Here is a 23,553-nt window from a genome sequence, read left to right on the forward strand (position 1 = left end):
ACGTCTGCCTTTGGCTCAGGTCAGGATTCCCAGGGTCCTGGGATCAGCCTCATAAGGCTCCCTGCTCAGCAGGGAGCCCGCTTCTGCCTCTGCCTCTTCCCTTGCTGTGCACGATCTCTCTCTCTCTCTCTCTCAAATAAATAAAATAAAATCTTTAAAAAAAAAAAAAGAGAATCGAGCAAGACACAGAAGCGGATATAATATGCTCCCATTATGATGCCTGTTGTCTCTGTGGATGGGGACTGAAGTTTTTGGAAGGAAGGAAGACATATTTTTTGCTTGTTCTGAAAAAAAAATTTTTTTTTTTACCAGATGTATTATGCCAGTTACCTATTGCTAATAACAAATCACCTCAAAACTTAGTGACTAAGCAGCTATCTTATTTGGTTACAATTCTCAGGGTCACCGATCAGGGCTGGTCTCAGCCTGGCAGTTCTCCTGGTTTTCTCTTGGTCATGTGGTTGTTGTCCTCTGGTGACTGGACAAGAGCTGGATGATTGAAGATAAACTCATCTGGTGTCTGGCTACTAATGCTGGCTGTCATCAGAAACATCTGTCTCCAGCAGGTTAGCCTCAGCTTCCTAATACAATGCCTATGTTCAAAGAGCAGGAGCTGAAGCTACAAGGCTTCTTGAAGCTCAGACTTCCAGAGGAACTCACACAACACTTCTGCGGCATTTTGTTAGTCAAAGAAATCCACAAGGCTAGCCCAGATTCATGGACTGAGGAGATACACTCCACCTCTTACTGGGAGGAGCTGCAAAGAATTTGTGGCCATTTTTAATTTACCACATCCACACATTACTTTTCAAATAAAAGGTTACTTAAATAAAATAATGCTATTTGTAATAAATTCATAGGATTTTAAGAATTAGGTGAGGGGTGCCTGGCTGGCTCAGTCAGAAGAGCATGTGACTTTTGATCTTGGGGTTGTAAATTCGAGCCCCAAGTAAGGGGTAGAGATTACTTTAAAAAAATGTTTTTTAAAGCTTTTAAAAGAATTTGATGAAATCTTGGAGATTATCTTAAAACCCTTTAATTTTATAGGAAGGACACTGAGGTCAGAAAGGTAAAGTGTTTTGGGTAAGGTAACTCAGTGGTAGCATCAGGATAGAACCAGGTCTTCTGATTTCCAGTCTTGTGCTCTTAATTCCACAGTAAGATTTCCTTTTGCCAGCAAAGCTTATTAATGATCTTTGATCAAGAGAACGTGACAACTTTGTAGCCCTATTGCTCTTATAGTTAAGAATGGTAAAGGTACATCTCAACCAAACGAAGGAAAAGACTAAAGAAAGAATCCAAGCAATGTTGAGAAAAGTAAAATGGGAATTTGAATTATCTAGGTTGTCTGGTGTCAGTGCTTATTTATTTATTTATTTATTTATTTATTTATTTATTCGTTCATTCATTCATTCATTTAAGAAGCCTAGCCTTAGTGTATCAGTGGAATAACTAATTTACTAAGTTATAAATGACTTGGTTAAAATTGCTTTATAAAATGTTCAAATGGCTCTAGATGATGTTTCCTTTTGGGATATTTTAAAAACCAAATGTACTGTTAAGTATATTCAGATTATCTGGTTGATCCCACTGGGAATTTAGGAGTGCTTTAACAGTTCTCCTTTGTCTTTAATTAATATAATCTTGACTATTAATTGGTTGGTTAATTAATATTTAAAGTAATCCAGCAAATGTTTATTGTGACCCCATGAGTTCAAAGTATTGTGCTGAAAATTGTAAGGAATATAGAAAAGAATAAGGCATTCACTCTCCTCTTTTTTTTTTTTTTTTAAGATTTTATTCATTTATTTCAGAGAGAGAGAAGCAGACACCCTGCTAAGCAGGGAGCCCAACGCAGCACTCGATATATATTTCTTAATTTATATCTTAATATAAATTTCTTAATTTATAGATCTTAATTTTTAAATTAAAGATTTTATTTTATGTTCATTCATTGATATTTTCTTTTATGTTAAAAATACCTAAATAAAAAGATAAACAGGGAGGCAGAAGTTCCTTAAACAATAACAACAAAATGAAGTTGGCTCATAATGCAGTGAGAATGAATGGTAAAATATCTATCCTGTTCATTAGAATGTAAGCTCATAAGACACTCCTTCCAGAGGCTTGAAATCCTGTGAACAAGACAACTTGATGTGAGGATGGAGTTTTAACCAGCTATTGTTGCTTTTTTGGTTTAAACAAGATTTTCAATCCTATTTTATGAGTGCCTGTTATTTTTCAAAGTCTGGTCAGCTTATGATAAGCAGGTGCTAATGGAGCACAGGATATATATCACTGGATGAATATGAACATTGTATTCTTCTTGAGGGACAACACCTATTCTTGGGACTTTTACTGAGTTACATTTTACTAGTCCTAAAATATTTAGAGTTATGTACTTAAAAGATACAGAGCATAGGTATTACATCCACAGAAAGTATTTTAGTCAGTGAATGTTCAATGTAGCAGGTAGAGATGAACTTAGCACGTCTTGTAGACTGAACTGGGAACAGACTCTTCAGCCATAAAATGCACTTAACAGTCTATTTAATAGTGGCGAGGTCCTTGAAAATGCAATATCCATGCTAATCTTGCCTTTTTCTAAATCACAGATGAAAAATAGGTCAGTTAGGTAGAGCCTTCTCTTTCTATTTAAAGTGTGACATTTAATCTATTTAAACAACTACCAAAACTTTATTAATTCATTGTAAGATAAGCGTGCTGAGAAAGTAGAGAACATTATTAAGACAGGTTTTCCAAAATTTGATCTGGATGTCTTAGATCTCAGAACCCAATACAATCTTTACTTGGGGGTTTCAATCAAATCAGTAACACTAAGGAAGGACCAGAAAAAAAGCAACCCAGAACGCAATTAAATCTCACACTGTGAAATGGCTTAAAGGAACTGAGTATTTTAAAAAAGAGGCAAACATTAGAAAAGGAACCTCTAGAAAAAGGTTTTCCACCTTCTTGATGCCTTTAGGGAAAATTCATTTGGAAAGAGGAAGTATACACAGACAGAAAGCTTCCAGCAGATAACAAACCAAGGAAGGAGCCACATTAGGGCTTAATGTAACTAGATACCAGCTTTAGTGTATTTCTTTTAAACTAGGATGTTCTGCAAAATTCTTTGGGGAGGAAAATGCAGGGTATGTGATAAATTGTAATTGCATTTCACTGGGGTCTATTTTGGAGAACGACTGTTCACACTTTCCTTTTCTAGCCCCTCTCATTTATTTGAATGGGATTTAGTACTCTCTGGCCCCACCCTCCCAATCAGCCCAAATGTATACCTAGGGTAATGCAATAGTTTCAATCTTTCCCAAGAACAATTATTTGAAATGTAAACACAACAATACTCCGATACAGTTTTGGGTAGGGGTTTTAGAAAAAAACTTTTTTTGTTGTTTTTTATTTTTTCTTATCATACATTCTTGGGCTGCAAATTTGGGTGCCATAATTTAAGATGTTTTCCTCCTCCTAGCCCCCTTCTCCAGATCCTGAAAGTAATCCTGGAGGAGAAAGGGCACCTAGAGGTTATTTCTCCTGCTTAACTGACTACTGTGGATTCAAAAGTAGTCTTATTCCAGAAAACTAACTCCATCAATTATAGAAAATAACTTTTTATAGAGTTTTTTCCAAACCTGTCTTCACTGCATATCCAGGAAGGATTATTTTCCTTCACACCATCAGAGCACCTAGGTTCTTCCTTTATTTTATGAGAATCATTCAGGTGATATGTAGTAGCTACTATTATTGGGCACATGTGGTATCTCATTTAGATTTTTTAATCCATGTTCCCAGGGGCAGAGTGCTGCTATTGACAATATCTGCCATCTCCCTTCTCATTAAAATCAAACCCCAAACCCACTGTAAAACAAAACGGTGATAAAAAAAATCACACCTTACATATTTTGTGTCTTAACCCTCTCCAAAGCGCTCTTTTTTAGTTTGACAATCTTTTAAAAAAATTAGTGAGCCAAAGCAAAAAATCGAGTAGGAAGCAAAGGTTTTATTTTGTGACTTACCCTCTTTCTCTGGTATGGACTTTCATCCTTTGCTATAAATAAAAATTTATTTAAAAATCTGACTTTAAATCTTGATGTATTTACTGTAAAATTTATAAGTTGGAACCTCCTACCATCTTGATTTATATGATTTTAAAATGGAGTTCTTACCATTTCCCTCGGGGAGACTTTTTGGTTTGAATAGTTCTTACTGGCAGGTTGCCTTCTTTATATTTAGCCCAAATTTTCATTTTCAAAGACCGTTTTAGATAAGTAGCATGATAGCTCTAGCCAATGGATCTGTGTGCCACATAATAGAGTGTGACAATCCACTCAGTTGTGAAAGACACTGGAGATAAAGTAATAAAGTAGCATTTGTGTTATCACAGTGGCTTTACAAATCTAGTTAAACACTAACCCAACAGTGTTACTCATTATTGGAAATTATAGATGTTTATAATTCTCCAAAATATGTTATGTCATATGTTTAGATTTAAATTCAAAATCCTGGGCTGAGAGAGATGTAGATTTGTAACACTCCTTGGAGGTTTGGGGACCATGAACCAATGATTACATTACATTGCCACATTAAAGAACTCTTTTTATCTGTAAAGATGTAAGCACCATCCTCCATTTTAATAACTTTTAAAAACAGTTTTAAAATCTTATGATTTTAAAGAACTTAGACTTCCATACCAAATTGTATTTGTAGACCTTTATAGATTTATATTTCTTCTCTTTTTATTTACATCTCGATATAAAGATATAGAAATATGAACTTCTTGGGGTGCCTGGGTGGCTCAGTCATTAAGTGTCTGCCTTTCTTCGGCCCAGGGCATGATCCCAGGGTCCTGGGATCGAGCCCCGCATTGGGCTCCCTGCTCGCTGGGAGCCTGCTTCTTCCTCTCCCACTCCCCCTGCTTGTGTTCCCTCTCTCGATGGCTGTCTCTCTTTCAAATAAATAAATAAAATCTAAAAAAAATTAAAAAAAAAAAGAAATATGAACTTCTTAGAATTGTTCCTAGATTCTGTTACAATAACAGTGTTTGAACTATGTGGCAAGAACATGTTTTCTTTTAGGTCCATATTGACAAAATTATTTTATATGCGTGATTATGTATATAGAGTTGAAAAATTTGTATTTGTATGAGAATAATTCCGAGTGCCATCTGAAGTTGACAGTAAAAATGACAATGATTTATTATCCCCTGGGCTGTATATAATAATGGTCTATAAACTCCTTAAAAGCAGGCTATTTATTCAATAAATATTTGTTGAGTGAGTATATCCATAAGTAATTATAAATTAACTTGATGAGCTTCATTTAAGCAATAAAGAAATTTAAATCACTCTAATCACAGTAGATAATGATGCAGTTAAGGTTGAGTCCACTTTGGTCCCATTCAAATATGAGGTAAGTTTCTGAAGTCCCCAAAGCAATTAGTCTCATCTATAAGGCTGTTTGGTGGTTTGAAACAAGGGTGACTCCGTTTGTGTGTGTGTGTGTGTGTGTGTGTGTGTGTAAAAACTATTTGGCTACCCAGTGGAATAATTTGTATAACAAAGGCAGAATAACTGATTCTTTTTCTTTATTTACCAGTTTTCAAATAAGTGGTTTACTAGCTTCCTCCATTGACAATTTTTTTTTAAGATCATTATGAGCTCATGGAGAATGAGACAGACAATTCAAAATGATGTGTTTTAATCCATTGGTTATATGCTTACTGATGCTCAATGTGTCCATCTATGACCAGTGGGAGTCTCTTCAAGTTGGCTCCTAAGACTTTTTGACACTGGCTGTAATTTTTGATAGTTTCCTTGATAATGAAACAAAATGTTCCAGATTTTTGTATATTTCTTTTCCAGACTTGTAGTCTTTTGTTCCTTTCCGTAGGATCGTATTTCAAGACAACAATCTGTGTGTTAAGGATGTTCATTATTATTGAGTTGGTCTTTGCTTTTAGTCCTTTCAGTAAAAAATGCTAGGCAATATGTTTTCTTTCTGTTTCCTCCCTTCCTATCTCCCTTACTTTCTTCCTCTCTTACCCTCTCTCTTTCCTTCCCTTCCATAATTCAATAAAATAAATCATGAGTTTATACTGATACTACTTAACTTCCATCTTACATCTTTAACTCATTTTTCACACTAAGAATCCTGATATCAAAACACCAACACGATAAAATCTGAATATCACATAAATCTTCATGTTCTTTATCCCACTTTACACATACAGTAGTTTTAGAATGATAACACTAATCCTAATACCAACAACACAACTACTAATAACAATTATTTTATTTTTTTAAACAGGTCTTTTTCCTTAGGGTATACTGCAGTAGGGATTTACTGTCAAATTACCATCTTTTAAACTCACTTGGAAGAGCTATTTTCTGTGTAGATGAGCTACGACCTGGATACACTTTACAGTTTTTTTGTTTCATTTTATTTCTGATTTTTAGGGATTTCTTTTTTCCATTTGGTTTTGTTTTGTAATTATCTTTCAAAGTTCATAGTCTTACTAAGGATAGTCTTCATGTCAATGTTTTGGCATTTTTTGCATGCAATCTCTATGCTTCTGAACTTCTTTTATATAGACCTGAAAATGAATGAGTAAGATCTGTGTTTAATCATAGTTCTGACATTTATTTGCTGTATCTCTTACAGAAATTACACAATGTCTCAAACCAGCATTTCCAATTATGTGTTTCCTGGATCGCTCTGTAAGATGGGAAGTGGGAAATGGGGTGGAGTGTGATAGGATACCATCATCAAATAAGTCTGAAAATTCCATATTCTCTTGGAGAATCATGATGTATATAACACATAAAAAGCTCTGAAAAGACCTGGAGTGAGGAATCCTTTTTACGTTAGTATAACCCATTGTTTTCAAACTTATTTATCGAGAGACTGTCTTCATACTTTTTTTTTTTTTTTTAAATAATACTTATTTCACTGAATGAGAGTTCTATGGAGCATATTTTGGGAAATGTTGCTGTCAAGTTTTCTTGTATGTCAGAAAGAGATAATAAAACCTGTTCTACCATTCTGAGTTATTGTCTGGATCAAGTGAATTGGATATGAAAGAGTTTTAGTATATAAAAGAAGCTACTATTTTGCTAATGGCTATAATCAAAGTTGGAAATGTGGGGGTTAGCTCTAACTCTTTGCTACTTAGGTGGACTTATTCCTTGGAGAGGGCAAGGGTATAATGAAACTTGGAGATTGCAGAATAAAGGAAAATGACATACAAGGACCAAATTAGGAAGATGTATAGACTGATAAAATGATTCTATTTCAAAGAACAGCTATGACCAGATGAATGATTTTCACCTAGACTTAGGGAAGCCCTGGGCTCAAGATAGAAAAGGGCTTGTTTTCTTAGTGGGTGGAAGTAATCTAGGGAAAGAGCTAGAAACTACCATTAAAGTATGATTTGACTGAGGAAGTTTGCCTAGTGCATTGAGTATTGAGTACCTTTCATGAGGTATGTATTAGTTTATTAGGGCTGCCATACAAAATACCACAGACTGGATGACTTAAACAACAAAAATTATTTTCTCACATTTCTGGAGGCCAAAAGTCCAAGATCAAGGTGTCAGCAGGGTTGGTTTCTTCTGAGACCTCTTTCCTTGGCTGTAGATGGTCATCTTCTCCCTGTGTCTTCACATGGTCTGTGTATGGGCACATCTGTGACCAAATTTCCTTTTCTTATGAAGACACCGTCAGATTGGATTAGTGCTTACTCTAATGACCTCATTCAAAATGCATTTACTCAGCATCTGTTATGTACAGGTACTGGGCTTTCAGAGATGATAGTATCTACTAGAGGGAAAGAGCAGAAGTAGGATGTAGATGTACTGGTAGGGTAGTTCAGCTATGAATTAGACGTTATGAAGTCCCTTCTACTATTTATTCAATGAACATTTTAAGTACCAACTGTGTTCTTCATACTCTGCCAGAAGCTAGGCAGAAAGGAGAGAGGCTTATACCAATTTCATCATTTGAAGAGGTATTTCTCACATATTAATATTTATGAAATTATATGTTTTGTAGTCATAACTAGTTTAAATGGGAACCTTCTTACTTAGTGGTACATAAAATAATGGTGCTTCTTACAACTGATGGAGCCAATAAGATTCAATAAAACATGATTTTTAGTCTGCCAAACATGGTTTTGTCCACAAGATGCTTATACGTATCTTGCAATGTTCTGGATTTCCCTCTATGCTTTTAACCATGTAATATCCTTCTTTAGCTTGCCTTTTTCCTTTTGACCTTAAATATGGGTTTACTGAAGTATCGTTGTCTATTCTACCACTGTACTGTCTCCCTCATTTGTCAGCCAAATGAAAGACTTTCATATTTCTATCTTCAACCTCAATTGTTTTTCTAGGCTCTGATTCATAAGTGGTACCTGAAGAGTATTAATTTGTTTTGCTATCACCTCAAACTCAATACTTTCCCTTCAAGCCAATTTCTCCATAGACTTCTTTAGATCGTTCAGATCTTCTAGTAATTCAGACGTGAAACCTTGGGAGCCTTCCTGATTTTACCCTCTCCTTTGTTTCACTTCTTCTCCATATCTGTTGTTACCAGGACCTGTCCATTCTTCCTGCTGCATTGATTTCTTCTTTTCCGGTTCCACTATTACCATCTCAGTCCAGGCCTCTGTCTAATCATGCATGGGCTACTATAATGATTTCTACCTCTTCCTCTGATTCGGCTGATCCATTATCACCACTGTAAATTTTCTCTAACACCGTACTGTACATTTGAATCCCTGCTAAAAGCCATTTATTGGCTCCCTACTGATCATTGAATAAATTCCATATACCACAGTCAACACATTCAAGGCTCTCCACAATTATTCCTTTTCAGCTTCATCATCCACCATCTGAACTAGAGGAAATGTTCTGCACTTTCAGCTGCCACAACTTTGACTTGAACCATTTCCTCTGCCTGCAGTCCTACTCCCATCCTCCAGGGTTTCCTTCAAAGCTCAGCTGACTGCTCCAGGGAAAGCATTTCCTGATACTTTTTAATTTAGAGTTTTAATTTCTTCTCTGAACTCTTACAGTACTTAATGCATATACTAATAATGACATTTAGCATGTGTTCCCTTCTATAGCTTTCTATTCTTTTATGCATGAAACTATCTTTCCAGTGAGAAATCTCTTTTTGGGCAGGGACTTGGCCACCTTTCTCCGTATTTCTACTACTGACAGTCTTTTATTTTTATTTTCTTTTTTTAAAAAAAGATTTTATTTATTTATTTGGGAGAGAGATAGTGAGAGAGAGCCCGAGCAGAGGTAAGAGGGAGAATCAGGCTTTCTGGTGAGCAGGGAGCCCCACGTGGGGCTCCATCCCTGAACCCTGGGATCATGACCTGAGCTGAAGGCAGATGCTTAACCGAGTGAGCCACCCAGGCGCCCCTTGACAGTCTTTTAAATATAGAATAAAGTTTTAGATGTGGAAGTTTACATAGACCTATCACTCATTTCACAGATGAAGAAAAGTAGATTCAGAGAGTTGTGCAGACTCAGTATAAAGCCATAGTCCAATATTTGCCTGTACTTAATGGATTATAAATCAGGGGTTGGCTTATTGAGAATGATAGGATTTAGCAGAGAGGAATGTGTGCATTCTCTAAACAAAGGAGGTAAGGTAGTTTGGGCAAGTTTGGGAATAGGTGATCCAAGCTGCCTGATGGCAAAGGTGTAGTGGCTACTTGAGGGCAAGGCTGTTCTTTTGTATAACCCACAGGCTTTCAAAAATGGTTGGACGTTTAATGTTTCTTACATGAAGTGACTTACCAGCCTGAATACATTCTTCGCAGGCATGTGGCTTGAAGAAAGTGAAGCAGGTTGGCTTTCTGGCTCCTTGAGGGCATAGGCACAGAGGAAGACCACTGCACGGTGGTGAGGATTAGCCAAGGGCTCTCCACTCTGTGAAGGGAGCCAGGACGCGCCCCTGACAGGAATCCGTGGACTAAGCAGCCGCTCAGGGCTTGGCCATCATCCAGGGAAAGAAGAGCAAGGGGCTTTCCACCCGCCCCAAGCCTAACCCGGGCTGGGAGGCCTCTCGGGTTCCAGCCCTCGCTGCTCCGCCTCCTAAGCCGGCCACCTCCTCTCCGCGCCTTTTCCCGGCCCCTCCCCTCACGTTCGACGGGCTCGCTCCCGCGCTCAACGCGCGCGCACGCGGAAGCGGAAGGCCGAGGAGAGGCGCTCCGTTGCGGGGGCGAGCGCGCAGGCGCCTACCTGGAATAGCTGCGGGCGCGAATCCCAACGTTCCGCGGCGGTGGGGTAAGAGGCCGGGATCCTGGGGCGTCTGGGCTGCTGGGTCAGGGTGGGAAGGGGTGGGGGATTCGCGACGTACAGCGATTCCGCGCGCAGGTAGCAGCCCGGCTCGCATCCCGGCTCCAGGTCCCGCTCCTCTCAGAGGGGCGGCTGGCGAGGCCTCCCCAGGTCCTCCTGCTGGCTCGCTTGGGGGTCGGGTGACGGGACGTGCTGATGGTGGTGGGACCCCTTGGCTTGGCAGCAGCCTTAGCTCCCTTGGCGCCCTTGATCCTGCTGTCTTGAGGGTCTGGCCCGCTGGAAAAATGGAGGAGAAACGTTAGGACTGTCCCTTTTGACAGACGTGCTCCTCAGGGATGGCCGCACTCCCTCGGTATTGTGTCCACCTTGGGGGAAGAAACTTTAAGAATAAAAAGAACAAATTCGGCCCTGGAAGTGAACTGCTGAGGTTTTGTATGCCTTATTTTTGTTTTTGATCGAAATGTCGCTGAGGTTTTGTTTTTAGGTTTTTGATCGAAATGTACTAATCTTAGGGCAAAGTAGGACAAAACTTATCTGCTTACCTGCGTGAAAACTTCGTGTCGTGTGGATGGATTAGAGTTACTGTACTTTGCTTTGTAGATGGAAAAAGTAATAAAGAACCCTTGTTACTGTTCAAGAAGAGATCCGTTAAGTCTCATAATATCTTTGGCCACAAAGGACTCGGTAAAATCAGGTACCTCCCCTCTTCGTACATAGGAAGATCTCCATTGAGCAAATATTTTATGAGTACCTGCTTTCTGCAACATTGTTGTGCAGGGAGCAGAGCCAGGAGCTAAGACAAGAGGATCCTTGCTTGCACGGAACTTATATTGTAGTTGTCAAATGTAATTTTCTTTAAAAAAAAAAAGTAATTTCTTTTATGCTTTTTTTATTGGGATATAACATATATACAAGAAAATACAGCAATCTTAAGTTGTAACTTGATTTATTGTAAAGTAAACACATCTTTTAACCACCACTCAAATCACGAAACAACATTTGGGGTGCCTGGGTGGCCCAGTTTTATTTATTTTAAGTTTTTATTTGTTGTCCGAGAGAGAGAGAGAGAGAGAGAGAGAGAGCACAAGCAGGGGGAGTGGCAGGTAGAGGCCGAGGGAGAAGTAGCCTTACCACTGAGCAAGGAACTGGATTCCAGGACGCAGGAATCATGACCTGAGCTGAAGGCAATGGCCCAACCGACTGAGCTACCCAGGTGGTCCAAGCAAATTTTTTTTTTTTTAATGATTTTATTTACAGGGCGCCTGGGTGGCTCAGTCGGTTGGGTGTCTGCCTTTGGCTCAGGTAATGATCCCAGGGTCCTGGGTCGAGCCCTGCATTGGGCTCGGCGGTGGGGGGGGGAGTCTGCTTCTCCCTCTCCCTCTTGCCTGCTGCTCCTCCATCCTGTGCTCTCTGTCAAATAAATAAAATATTTAAAAAATAAAAAATAGAAGTAAAGATTTTTTTATTTATTTGAGAGAGAGAGAGAGAGCACAAGCAGGGGGGAGGGGAAGAAGCACGCTCCCCACTGAGCAAGAAGCCCCACTCCGGACTTGATTCCAGGACCCTGGGAATTTTGACCTGAGCCAAAGGCGGAGGCTTAACCGACTGAGCCACCCAGGTGCCCCTGGAGTATTTGCATTTTATTTTAAGGGTAAAAAGATGTGAGAACGATGTTTTTAATGCCCTTCAAAATTTAATATGAATCACTTATGAAGGATGGGAAGGCCTATCCATTTTACTAACCAAAGAAACACTGCAAAACTAGCGATACGGGGTAACTTGGGAATTAAGGAAAACATTAAGGAGTTGGGAGATCAACTCTTGTTTTGTATTGTCAAGATTTATATTAATTCAGATGCATAATATGTTTCCAAAATCAGATTTAGTAGACATTTTAGAAATTAGTCATCTATTCTATACTTTAAAAATATTCTTTCAAGTATTTGTTCAGCTTTTGTTTGTACCTGTTACAGAGGAATCCCCTTCTCAAGCTTGTTTCATTTTTGGACAGCTCTAATTATTAAAAAAACCTTTCCTAATTTTTTTTTTTTTAACTTAAACTACCAGTTGGGTGCTTGGCTAACTGGCTTAGTTGGGAGAGCATGCGAATCTTGATTTCAGGGTGGTGAGTTTGAGCCACACATTCGGTGTAGGGATTACTAAAAAAAATAAGTAAACTTAAAAAAAAAAACACGACTTAAACTTTTTACTTCTCATTTATTTTTATTTTTAAACTTTTTACTTTGAAATAAAAATACACTGGTCATTTGTTCTGGGTCCCTGCAGGACTGACAGTTATCAACTGTTACCTCCCATTCAGTTGACATCTATTTAGTGTTATCGGCAGTCTTATTTTGTTGTTCCCAACTCCTGACGAAGTACTTATATAGGATTTTCTGGAACTGTGGATTATTAACTTAGTCATATTAGGGATTTAGATTTCTTAGATAGAGCTATTAGTTAAGCCATATTTTCAAATCTAGGAATTAGCATTTGTAAAATCAGTTTTAAACATGATATCTCAGTAAAATATAGTGTATTGCAATTCTGGAATGTATAGTGCAGCACATTGATAAAAAGGGCTTTTTGGGTTAGGCTAAAAAAGACTTTGGGGGTGTCTGCGTAACTCAGTGGGTTAAGGGTCTGACTCTTGATCTCAGCTCTGGTTTTGATCTCAGGGTCATGAGTTCAGGCCCCATGTTGGGCTCCACATTGGGGATGGAGCCTACTTAAACAACAACAAAAAAGAATTGAGTAGTTTATAATGGTCTATGTAACTTGTGTGAAATCCAGAGTCAACATTGGAAAGTGATTGAATTTTATTTTATTATTATTATTATTTAAGGATTTTATTTATTTGTCAGAGAGAGAGTGAGAGAGAGTGAGTGCACAAGCAGGGGGAGCTGCAGGCAGAGGGAGAAGCAGGCTCCCTGCTGAGCAGGAAGCCTGATGCTGGACTCTATCTGAGGACCCTGGGATCATGAACTGAGCTGAAGACAGATGCTTAACCAACTGAGTCACCGAGGTGTCCCAAAGTGATTGAATTTTAATTTTTCCTCTTACCCTGCCTCTGTGATAGAAGTGCTGGTGAATAGTAATATGATCAAAAATGGATGTGATAGGAGTGAGGAAATGGCATGTATATAACCCAGATGTGAATAATATATTTACATAGCCTTATTTACTGCTTTGAGTCATTCTACCTAATTGAGATGCTAAACTTCATTAGTTCTGGAGTTGACCCTTGCTATTTATTTGTTTTTTGTTTTGTTTTGTTTTTGTTTTTTAAAGACTTTATTCATTTATTCATGAGAGACAGAAAGACAGAGAGGCAGAGGGAGAGGGAGAAGCTCCGCAGGGAGCCTGACTCGGGGCTAGATCCCAGGACCCCCGGACCCCCGGACCATGGACCCAAGCTGAAGGCAGACGCTTAACCAACTGAGCCACCCAGGCGCCCTGACCCTTGCTATATTTAAATAAGAGAATAATTTTTGTCACTATATTGTATACCTGAAACTGATATAACACTGTATGTTAACTATACTGGAATTAAAAAAAATTAATAAAAAAATAAATAAAACTAGTATGTTAATTACATTCTTAAAATTTTTTTTTTTTTTAACTCAGTAGGTGGAATGTGCCAATTTTCCCCTAGTTTTTTTTTGTTGACTTATTGTATTTTTCTGGTTATATTTAGTATGTCCTGCGGTTAAAGTGGCCCATAATTTCTCAAAGCTTTTTACTTTTAAACCATCCAACCCAAGGAAAAAACTGAAAAAAATGAAACACGTAAATGGTTAATTGCATCTTACTGCTTTTTCTCTTAAGAGTTGTGATTATTACTTGATTCTTGTAAAGGTTCATTCTCTAAGTTGGAAAGATGTTGCTCTTAGTGAAAGTATATTTTGGAAGAAAAGAAACAAAAATCAAACTACATAAATTTCTTTAGTGGAAGACTTTCTCAAACTAAATAGAAAGGTAAAATTCTTCTTTCTGTCTGTACTAAAGAAAATCATCTCTTTGTTAACTTTTGTAGTTTTATTTTTACATTTAGGTAAACATGCTTTAGATAGAATTGACTCTTCTGCTATCTATATATATCTGTTGTTTTTCTGCACTCGGGATTGTTCCCTTGGAAGAACAGATCCTTACCACATCTTTAGATACATTTAACAAGGAGAGCTACTTTTTGAGATATATTTCCCAGAGGACTAGGGAATAAAGAACTTAAAACTGCCCACTTTCCTCCTTGTCAACACCCCAATTCTCTGTCTTCCTACTTGTTTTAATGGTTCCTTTGTTATACTGTGCTTGGCTAACTCTTGGTCTTGTTTTTTTCCCTCCAGGCTACTTCTTCATAGACAAAAATCAGTATTTAACTGGAAACGAAGCATCTCTTAAAATTCTCTCAAACTCCTAATCCCAAAGAATTGATGACATTTTTCTGATGAAGAAAAGAAGTGACTGACTACCAGTTAAAAATATTCTGGCACTGGTCCTGTTTTTTTGCCCCCCTTAGATTTGAAGGAAAAATATGGAAAAATGGCACTTGATGGCAACTGTGGTCTTAATAGGACTAACAGTACGGTGGACAGTTTCTCTTAATTCTTATTCAGGTAACACATCTTTACTGTTTAAAAGATGGGTAAATATTCCTTTGAATAGTCATCTCCTCTCCTTCCTCCCCCTCCTCCTCCTCCTTTTTGTAATAGTTTATAGATATCTGACTGGGACAGAGAAGAATTTGAGTCTTTATTGGTATGGTCAAGAAAATACACTTATTTAAACATTGAACTCTACTAAAAATAATACTGGGAGAGCTAGATAGAAGCATAGACTTTATGACATGAGAAAATAAATGTATTCTATTTTTTATGAAAGTTTATTTTTTTAAAGATTTTATTTATTCATTTGAGAGAGAGAGAGAGAGAGCACACAAGCAAGGGGAGAGGCAGAGTGAGAGGGAGAAGTAGACTCCCTGCTGAGCTGGGAGCCTGACATGGGACTCTATCCCAGGACCTGGAGATCATGACCTGAGCCGAAGGCAGACCCTCAACCATCTGAGCCACCAAGACGCGCCAAAAATGTATTCTAATGGGGAAGATGACAAGTTGAGAAATGATTGCATATTAGGCATCGAAGGAAGAACTGAGCCAGTACCTCAAGGTGGAAGTGGAATCAAAAGAGGCTTTTGTTTGTTTAGAGTTGACATGCCATGTTACTAGACTGAAGGGAAGAGACCAGTGGAGAATAAGACTGGGAATGATGTGAGAGAAAGGGAGGGAGAATTGATGGTACGTGGTCCTGGACAGGGGATAGAATTAGATTTTGCTCTGTGAGTATTTAGCACTGCTCATGTTCCAGGCACTGTGCTAGGTGCTAAAATACATGAATATCCACTACTGAAAGGGTCCGCATTTTAGTAGGTAAGTGGTCATAGGACAATGTGATAATTATGACTAGAAGTATTTGTAAAGTACAAAGGTAACATAGAGAAATGAATGAATAGGTTGCATTAGAGAAAACTTTTCAGAGAAGATGATGTTTGAGTTCAGGGTTTGAAAGACGAGTTGGAATTTGTTAGGCAAATGAAATGGGGAACATGTACAAAAACATGGTAGAATGAGAACATGATTTTAAGTAGTCAGTTATTGGAGTAGCATAAAAAGAAGGAACAAAAAGGATGGGGAGGAAGCAGCTTGAGATTTAGCTATACAGTTCACTTGGCAAATTACTTGTGTTTAGAAAAATAACTTTCATTGTAATGAAACACGATTGTAGGAAGCAGGTTGGAGATAAGGAGACAAATGACATAATCATAATAATAGAAGTATGAGCTGCTATTTTAAGTATTTACCGTATGCTAGACACTGAGCATTTTCTTTTACATACCACAACTACTGAAGATAGGTGTTGTCTCTAATTTACAAATGGAAAATGGGACAACTGATAAATGACACCTGGGATTCAAATATACTTGTATTTCATTCCAAAGTCAGTGCTTTTATGACACTGCTCTGTGGCTTCTAAGAAAGAAGTCAAAGTAAGCCAGCTAAAAAATGGATAAATGAATTTGAGGAATATTGAGGAAGTAAAATCACTTGGATGCAGCAGTAGACTTGGGTTCAAATCATAGTTTTTTTGCTTCTTAGCTTCCTGATCTTGGAGTAGTTACTTGATCTCCGTGAACCTTTTACAAAGGTACCTCTTCTACAAAGTGGGAATATTAATATGTATTTTAACAGGGTTGTGGGTATTACTTGAGAGAATATGAATGAAACGTGTTATTTTTTCAAAGATTTTATTTTTTAAGATTTTATTAGAGCGAGAGAGCATGAGCGGGGTGTAGGGGTATAGGGGTGGGGGGAGAGAGAAGCAGACTTCTTGCTGAGCAGGGAGCCCAATGCGGGGCTCGATTCCAGGATCATGACCTGAGTTGAAGGCAGATGCTTAACCAACTGAGCCACCCAGGCGCCCACAGTGCCTTAAAAAAAATCAGATTGTCAAAGTCCTATGAAAAACCCTGTTAGGATTTTGATTGGAATTACATTATTTTATACCTTTGAATAATTTGGGGGGGGAATTGGCAATTGTTTTCACACTGGGACTTTTTTTTTTTCAAAGATTTTTTATTCATATGAGAGAGAAAGTGAGCAAGCAGGAGCATGAGCAAGGGGGAGGGGCAGAGGGAGAGGAAGAAGCAGGCGCCCTGCTGAGCAAAGTGCCCGAAGTGAGCCTCCATCCTGGGACCTCAGGATCGTGACCTGAGCTGAAGGCAGATGCTTAACCAACTGAGCCATCCAGGTGCTCCCAAACTGGGACTTTTAATCCATTAAGATGGTATGTTTTTTTCTCCCTTTATTTAAGTGCTCTTTTTTAAAAAAAATTATTTATTTGAGAGAGAGAAAGAGAGAGTGTAAGAGTGAGTGCAGGGGGGCATGAGGAGAGGTGGAGGGGGAGAGTGAGAGAGAAACTCAAGCAGACTGTGCTGAGCGAGGAGCCAAATGCAGGGCTCTATCTCGAGACCCTGAGATCATGACCTGAGCTTAAACGAAGACTTGTTTGCTTAATTGACTGTGCCACCCAGGTGGGAGGGGCAGAGAGAGAGGAAGAGAAAGAATCTCAAGCAGATTCCTAGCTGAGCTTGGAGCCTGATGCAGGGCTCAGTCTCATGACCCTGATCCTACCTGAGCCAAAATCAATAATCAGATGCTCAACTTACTGAGCCATCCAGACGCCCCTAAAAAATTGTTTTTCTGAATGCTTGTTGCCGAGGGCACCTGGCTGGCTCAGTGGGTGGAGCATGCGATTCTTGATGTTGGGGTTGTGAGTTCCAGATTACATAAAAATATGCATGTTGCTAAGGTATGAAAATGAGGTTGACTTTTATATTTGGCAACCTTTCTAAACTCGTAATTCTAATAATTTAACTGAAGGATCTTTTGGACTTTCTTCATTAAAAAAAATATCGTGAATAATGACAGTTTTATTTCTTACTTCCTACCACTAACTCTTTTCCTTGTCTTTTTATTGCTAAGACCTTATTATAGTGTTGAATAGTGATTTGAAATAGGGATTTGGGCGTCTTTATCTTGTTCCTAATTTTAACTTTTTTAAAAAAATTTTTTACTTAGGAGTAGACTTTTATTATAATAAAAAAATACTAATTGGAATTAGTCAAAGATTCAATTAATTAGAATCAGGAGGGTAGAACCTGAGAGGGTTCCAAACATGACACTTCTGAAGTAATGTTTTTAATTCACTAGTGAGTTTTTTTTTCAGTAGGCTCCATACTCAGGGTGAAGCCCGACATGGGGCTCAAACTCACAGCCCTGAGATGAAGACCAGAGCTGAAATGAAGAGTCACTTGCTCAACCCACTGAGCTGCCCAGGCGCCCTTTGAGTTTTTATTTTATTTATTTGTTTGTTTATTTAATTTTAGTTTTAATTTTTTAAGATTTTATTTGAGAGAGAGTGAGCATGAGTGGGGTGAGGGGCAGAGGGAGAAACAGGTTCCCTTCTGGGCAGGGAGCCTAATGCGGGGCTTGATCCTGGCAGTCCAGGATCATGTCCTGAGCCAAAGGCAGATGCTTAACAGACTGAGCCACCCAGGTGCCCCACAAGTAATATTTTCTATGTTCTATTTTTTTTTAAAGATTTTATTTCTTTGAAAGATTTTATTCATTCATTTAAGAGAGGGAGAGAGCACAAGCAGGGGGAGAGGCCGAGGGAGGGAAAGAGAGAGAGAAGCAGGCTCCCCACTGAGCATGGAGCCCCATGCCGGTCTTGTTCCCAGGGCCCTAGGATCATGACCTGAGCTGAAGGCAGACACTTAACTGACTGAGCCACCCAGCACCCCTCTATGTTCTATTGCGATTATGCTTTGACTCTTGAATTATTTAGAAGCATATTTAAAATTTTTTCAATATCTAGGCTTTAAAAATGTTTTTTTTTTTTGACATTTTAAAAATTTAATTGCATGGTAGAAAGAGAATCGTTCTGTATGGTATATACTTGAAATGTTTTGAGACTTGGCATACTATGTGACCAGTTTTTGTAAAAGTTCTGTGTGTGCTTGAAAAATATATGTTCTCCAGTTTAATATTCTGCATGTATCCTTTCACTCAGTATTATTGTTTGATGTTAATTTTTTATATCCTTACTGATTTCTGCCCAGTTTTAAACTGCCAGTTGAGAGAGCTGCAATTTCCATTTGTAGTTTTGTCAATTTCTATTTGTATATTTTGTATTTATATTATTAGGTAATGTAGAACTTTTTTCCTTGTGACTTGAATTTCATGACATTTCTGTTGTGTCCCTGTTTATTTACAGTACTGCTATTATCTTAGAGTCCATTTCCTCTAAAATTAATAAAACTTCATTAGTTTTCTTTAGGTTAATTTTTGCTTGTTATATCTTTTTCTTTTTTTTTTTTTTTTTAAAGATTTTATTTATTTATTTGACAGAGATAGAGACAGCCAGCGAGAGAGGGAACACAAGCAGGGGGAGTGGGAGAGGAAGAAGCAGGCTCACAGCAGAGGAGCCTGATGTGGGGCTCGATCCCATAACGCCGGGATCACACCCTGAGTGGAAGGCAGACGCTTAACCGCTGTGCCACCCAGGCGCCCCTGTTATATCTTTTTCTATCCTTTTACTCTTTACCTCTGAATCCCTGTGACTTAGACCTGACTAACCAGTTCCCCACCCTAATTCCACTTTCTCCTGATGATTTGGAAGTTATGCTTTATTTTGTTCTTTTAGGGCATGGCGTGGAGATTTTCATATACCTATTTAATTTAACAGTCTAAAATTAGTATTTATATTCTCTTTCTGAGCAATGCAAGGACCATGAGATGCTTTAACTCTAGTTATAAATCTCACTCTGCTATTAAAATGTTATTACTAAGATTTTAGACATTAATCACTGTTTTATACAATTAATATTTACTTAGGTTTTACCTTCAGGTTTATTATTTTCTGTGATTAACCTTCCTTTTTACGTATTACATCTTTTGAGATAATTTTCTTTCTGAAGTACATCTTGGGAGGTTTTTTTCGCTTGTTTTTGTTGTTTTGTTTTTTTAATTGAATTTAATTTTTTAAAATTTAAATTAATTAACATATAATGTGTTATTTGTCTCGGAAGTACAGGTCTGTGTTTCATCAGTCTTATATTGTCCTCATTATAACACATAGCCTCCCTAATGTCTATCACCCCGTTACCCCATCACACCACCCCCCTCCCCTCTAGCAACCCTCAGGTTGTTTCCTAAGATTAAGAGTCTCTCATGGTTCGTCTTCCTCTCTGGTTTCATCTTGTTTCATTTTTTCCGCTCTTCCCCTATGATCCTCTGCCTTGTTTCTTAAATTCCACACATCAGTGAGATCATATGATAATTGTCTTTCTCTGATTGATTTATTTCGCTTAGCATAATGTTTTTGTTTTTGTTTCTGTTTTGTTTTGTTTTTTCTTTTTTTCTAAGTAGGCTCCACGCCCAGCACTGAGCCCAGTGGTGGGTCTTGAATTTATGACCATGAGATCAAGACCTGAGCTGAGATCAAGAGTTGGACACTTCAACTAACTGACTTAGCCACCCAAGCGCCCCAAATATTTGGGAGGTTTTTAAATTTTTTTTTTTTTAATTAGAAAACATTTTAATTTAAATTTAATTTAAATTAAATTAAATTAAATTTAATTAGAAAAAATTTTAAAGTAGGCTCAGTTCCCATTGTGGGTCTTGCACTCAGAAGCCTGAGATCAAGAGTTACATGCCTTACTGACTGAGCCAAACGGGCACCCCCTGGGTGGTTTTTTTTTTTAGTGAGAGCCTGTTGGTGGCTTAGTTTTTAATCTGAAAATGCCTTTATTTTGCTTTAGGTCCTAACATTTTACTGGGTTTGGAATTCTGTGTTGACAATTATTTTCTCTTAATATTTTGAAAATCTCATTTCATTGTCTTCTAGTTTCTGTTGCTATGTTCAGACCATCAGTTGTCATTTCAGTTGTGATTTCTCCATAGGTAATTGTCTTTTCTCTCTTCCTGCGATTTTACTATGATGTATCGAAGTGTAAGTATTAAAAAATTTATCCTCAGGATTTTCTGGGGTTTCTGACTCGAATGATAACCTTCTGTCTGTTCTTAAAACTGCTCAGCTAGTCTCTTCTCATTCTGTTTCCTCCTTGTAAAACTCTGGTTAGATATATGTTAGAGCTTTGGTCTTTTATTAATTCACCACATATGTGTAGGGTACTCATGCCAAAGGCAGGTGATATAGCAGAAAATAGACAACAGTCTCTTCATCTCATTGAGTTTGTATTTTCAGTTCTGTCTTCAAATATTGCATCTCCCTCATTTCTGTTTTCCTTGTGCAACTCTTACTAGATGTATGTTGGGTCCTTTCATCCTATCCTCTATGCCTCATAATCTCCCGTATATTTCATCTCATAGTTTCTTCATACTGCCTTTTTTTTTTTTTAAATAATCATCAGGTCTATCTTCCTTTTCATTATTTTTTTTTAGTTGTGTTTAATATATTTTTTTTTTAAAGGATTTTATTTATTTATTTGACAGAGAGACAGCCAGCGAGAGAGGGAACACAAGCAGGGGGAGTGGGAGAGGAAGAAACAGGCTCCTGGCAGAGGAGCCTGACGTGGGGCTCGATCCCAGAACGCTGGGATCACGCCCTGAGCCGAAGGCAGACGCTTAACGACTGCGCCACCCAGGAGCCCCGTGTTTAATATGTTTTTTAACCCAGCCATTGAGTTTTTACAATTTTAGTTACTGTATTTTTTAATTTCCAAAAGTTCTGTTTGTTTCCTTTTCAAATCATCTTCATCATTTCTGATTGTCTCTTCTTCCTTCAACATATTCTCAGTGTCTTCTTTTATATCTTTAAACATATTAGCCATACTTATTTTATATTCCCTCTCAGAAAATACTAATACCACAGTTTGATTTCCTGGTTTGTTTGTTCTATGGACTCTAGCTCATGGGATTTTGTTTGTGGGTTTAGTGATTTTTATTAAAATTGTGAGCTCAGGTTACTTGGAACTTTTATCTGTGAGAATTCTTTGAGGCCCAAGTTTACTGTATGTTTCTCCACAGAGGATTTAGGTTGCCTCTTGCTAGGCACTTTGGGCACTATTAAAAGTCAAACTAAATTCTCAATGTAAGGTTTCTTTGGCTGTAATTCTTGGTGTGAATTCAGGCCCCACATTGGGTGAATGCAGGATATTGTTAGGAATTTTCAGGAGACTTTTCTTCCTGTACTTCCCGGCAGCCAAGGGAGAGATAAATACTATCTTCACCATTTCCCCAAAGGCATTGTTTTTTTATATCCTCATAGATGGTTCTGACACTGAAGTTTTCACCTGTTCAAATTCTAGGCTATACCTCCTATTCATTGCATAGAACTTCTCAGTAGCCAGGCCATTAGGCCACAAAAGGCCATTGGATACCCTCAGGACAAACGCTTACTTGTCTGGATCTTAAACTTCTTTTGTTATTTCTGGCTCCTAAGGAATTCTCTTGTTTTGATGCTAATTCAGCCATTACCCCCGCCCCCCATTGCAGATGTTTTTCTGACCTTTTCTGATATTGGAGGTGTTGCTGTAAACTGGTCTCTTCGGTTATTTTTAAAAGCTCCCCGTGTTATTCTGATCTTTATAAAATGTTCATACATATTAAAGCCACAGGGTTGGGGGCATTTATACTGCAAGAAGAAAGCAGATTTAGACACTGATCACTTTCACAGAGAAGGGGAATGATTAAAGGAGGCTGAGGAGAAACCATGAGGAGGAAGGATTAGAACCTGGAAGGCAGGAAATTAGAGAAAATCAAGAAATAAGGACTGGCCTACAATGTCAAGTTCTAGACTGTCAAGTAAGGGTGAAAATTAAGAATAGACAAAAGATCTCTAAGGAGGCCATTGTGAGCCTCTTAATTATCAGCCTATAATGAATTGAGGACTAAATGGGAGTTAATAAGAGGCCATAGTGACTCAGAAGTTTGTGAATGGTAGGAGGGAGTTGGTTTGGTAGCAGGAATGGGGTAATGAGGTGAGAAGAAGAGCCCTGTTAAAAGTTGTTACGGAAAATATGTAATTTATGTTACCTTTGATTTCAGCCTATAACTGGTCCATTGGATGGTCATCTCCTTTTCTTCCTTCAGCACTGTTTTATTCTTGATCAGTATGTTGTTCTTACAATTTTCCTTTAGTCTCATTTTGACAGATACATTATTTTCTTTGAACTTTTCATGTTGAGGTAAAGTAGAAGAGAACTAAAGGTATAGAGTAGAATAATATAATTTAAGAAATCACACTATTTCAGTATTACTGGCATGTGTAATCAAATGCTTAATGGGAACTGAATAGTGGACAACAAGCATATGTAATACTTGTGTATCCTTGTGGCTTACATACATTATTTATTCTTAACATTTCTCTCCTAAAGTCTGAGTTTACTCACGTACTTACTTTATCTGGAAAACAGTACTCCTGCTTATTTTAAACTTCACTCTTAAATTGTCCGGTAAGAAAGTCAACAAGATTACTTTTGGATTACTGTATAGGAAAAGTATTGTTATTGTAGTAGAATATTTGTAGACATCTTTTATAGGTGGTTATTATATGTTTTTGCCATTTTTCAGATGAGAAGAATAAAGTGCTAAGCACTAAGAAAAATTGTAATTCTGTCAGTTCTTAACCCCATCATAAAAAAATACAA

The 23,553-nt window shown here is 37.9% G+C and overlaps 1 protein-coding gene across 5 annotated transcripts in view; it reads left to right on the forward strand.

Moving 5' to 3' along the window:
• The first annotated feature begins 10,197 nt into the window (after positions 1-10,197).
• Positions 10,198-23,553, forward strand: part of ALG6 (ALG6 alpha-1,3-glucosyltransferase) — a 99,421-nt gene continuing 86,065 nt past the window's right edge. For 3 of the 5 annotated variants that reach the window (XM_087865960.1, XM_045802170.2, XM_087865958.1), the window contains exons 1-2: positions 10,198-10,313; positions 14,672-14,941. In XM_087865960.1, the coding sequence (XP_087722086.1) occupies positions 14,860-14,941 (82 nt within the window). In that variant the 5' untranslated portion in view covers positions 10,198-10,313; positions 14,672-14,859. Of the gene's footprint in view, positions 10,314-10,925; positions 11,020-14,671; positions 14,942-16,949; positions 17,166-23,553 lie in introns of all 5 variants that reach the window. The other 2 variants (XM_087865959.1, XM_045802169.2) reach the window with 2 other exon arrangements.

Source organism: Ursus americanus, chromosome 12 (assembly GCF_024610735.1).
Source record: "Ursus americanus isolate L20-20 chromosome 12, mUrsAme1.1.p, whole genome shotgun sequence".
NCBI classification, from domain to species: Eukaryota; Metazoa; Chordata; class Mammalia; order Carnivora; family Ursidae; genus Ursus; species Ursus americanus.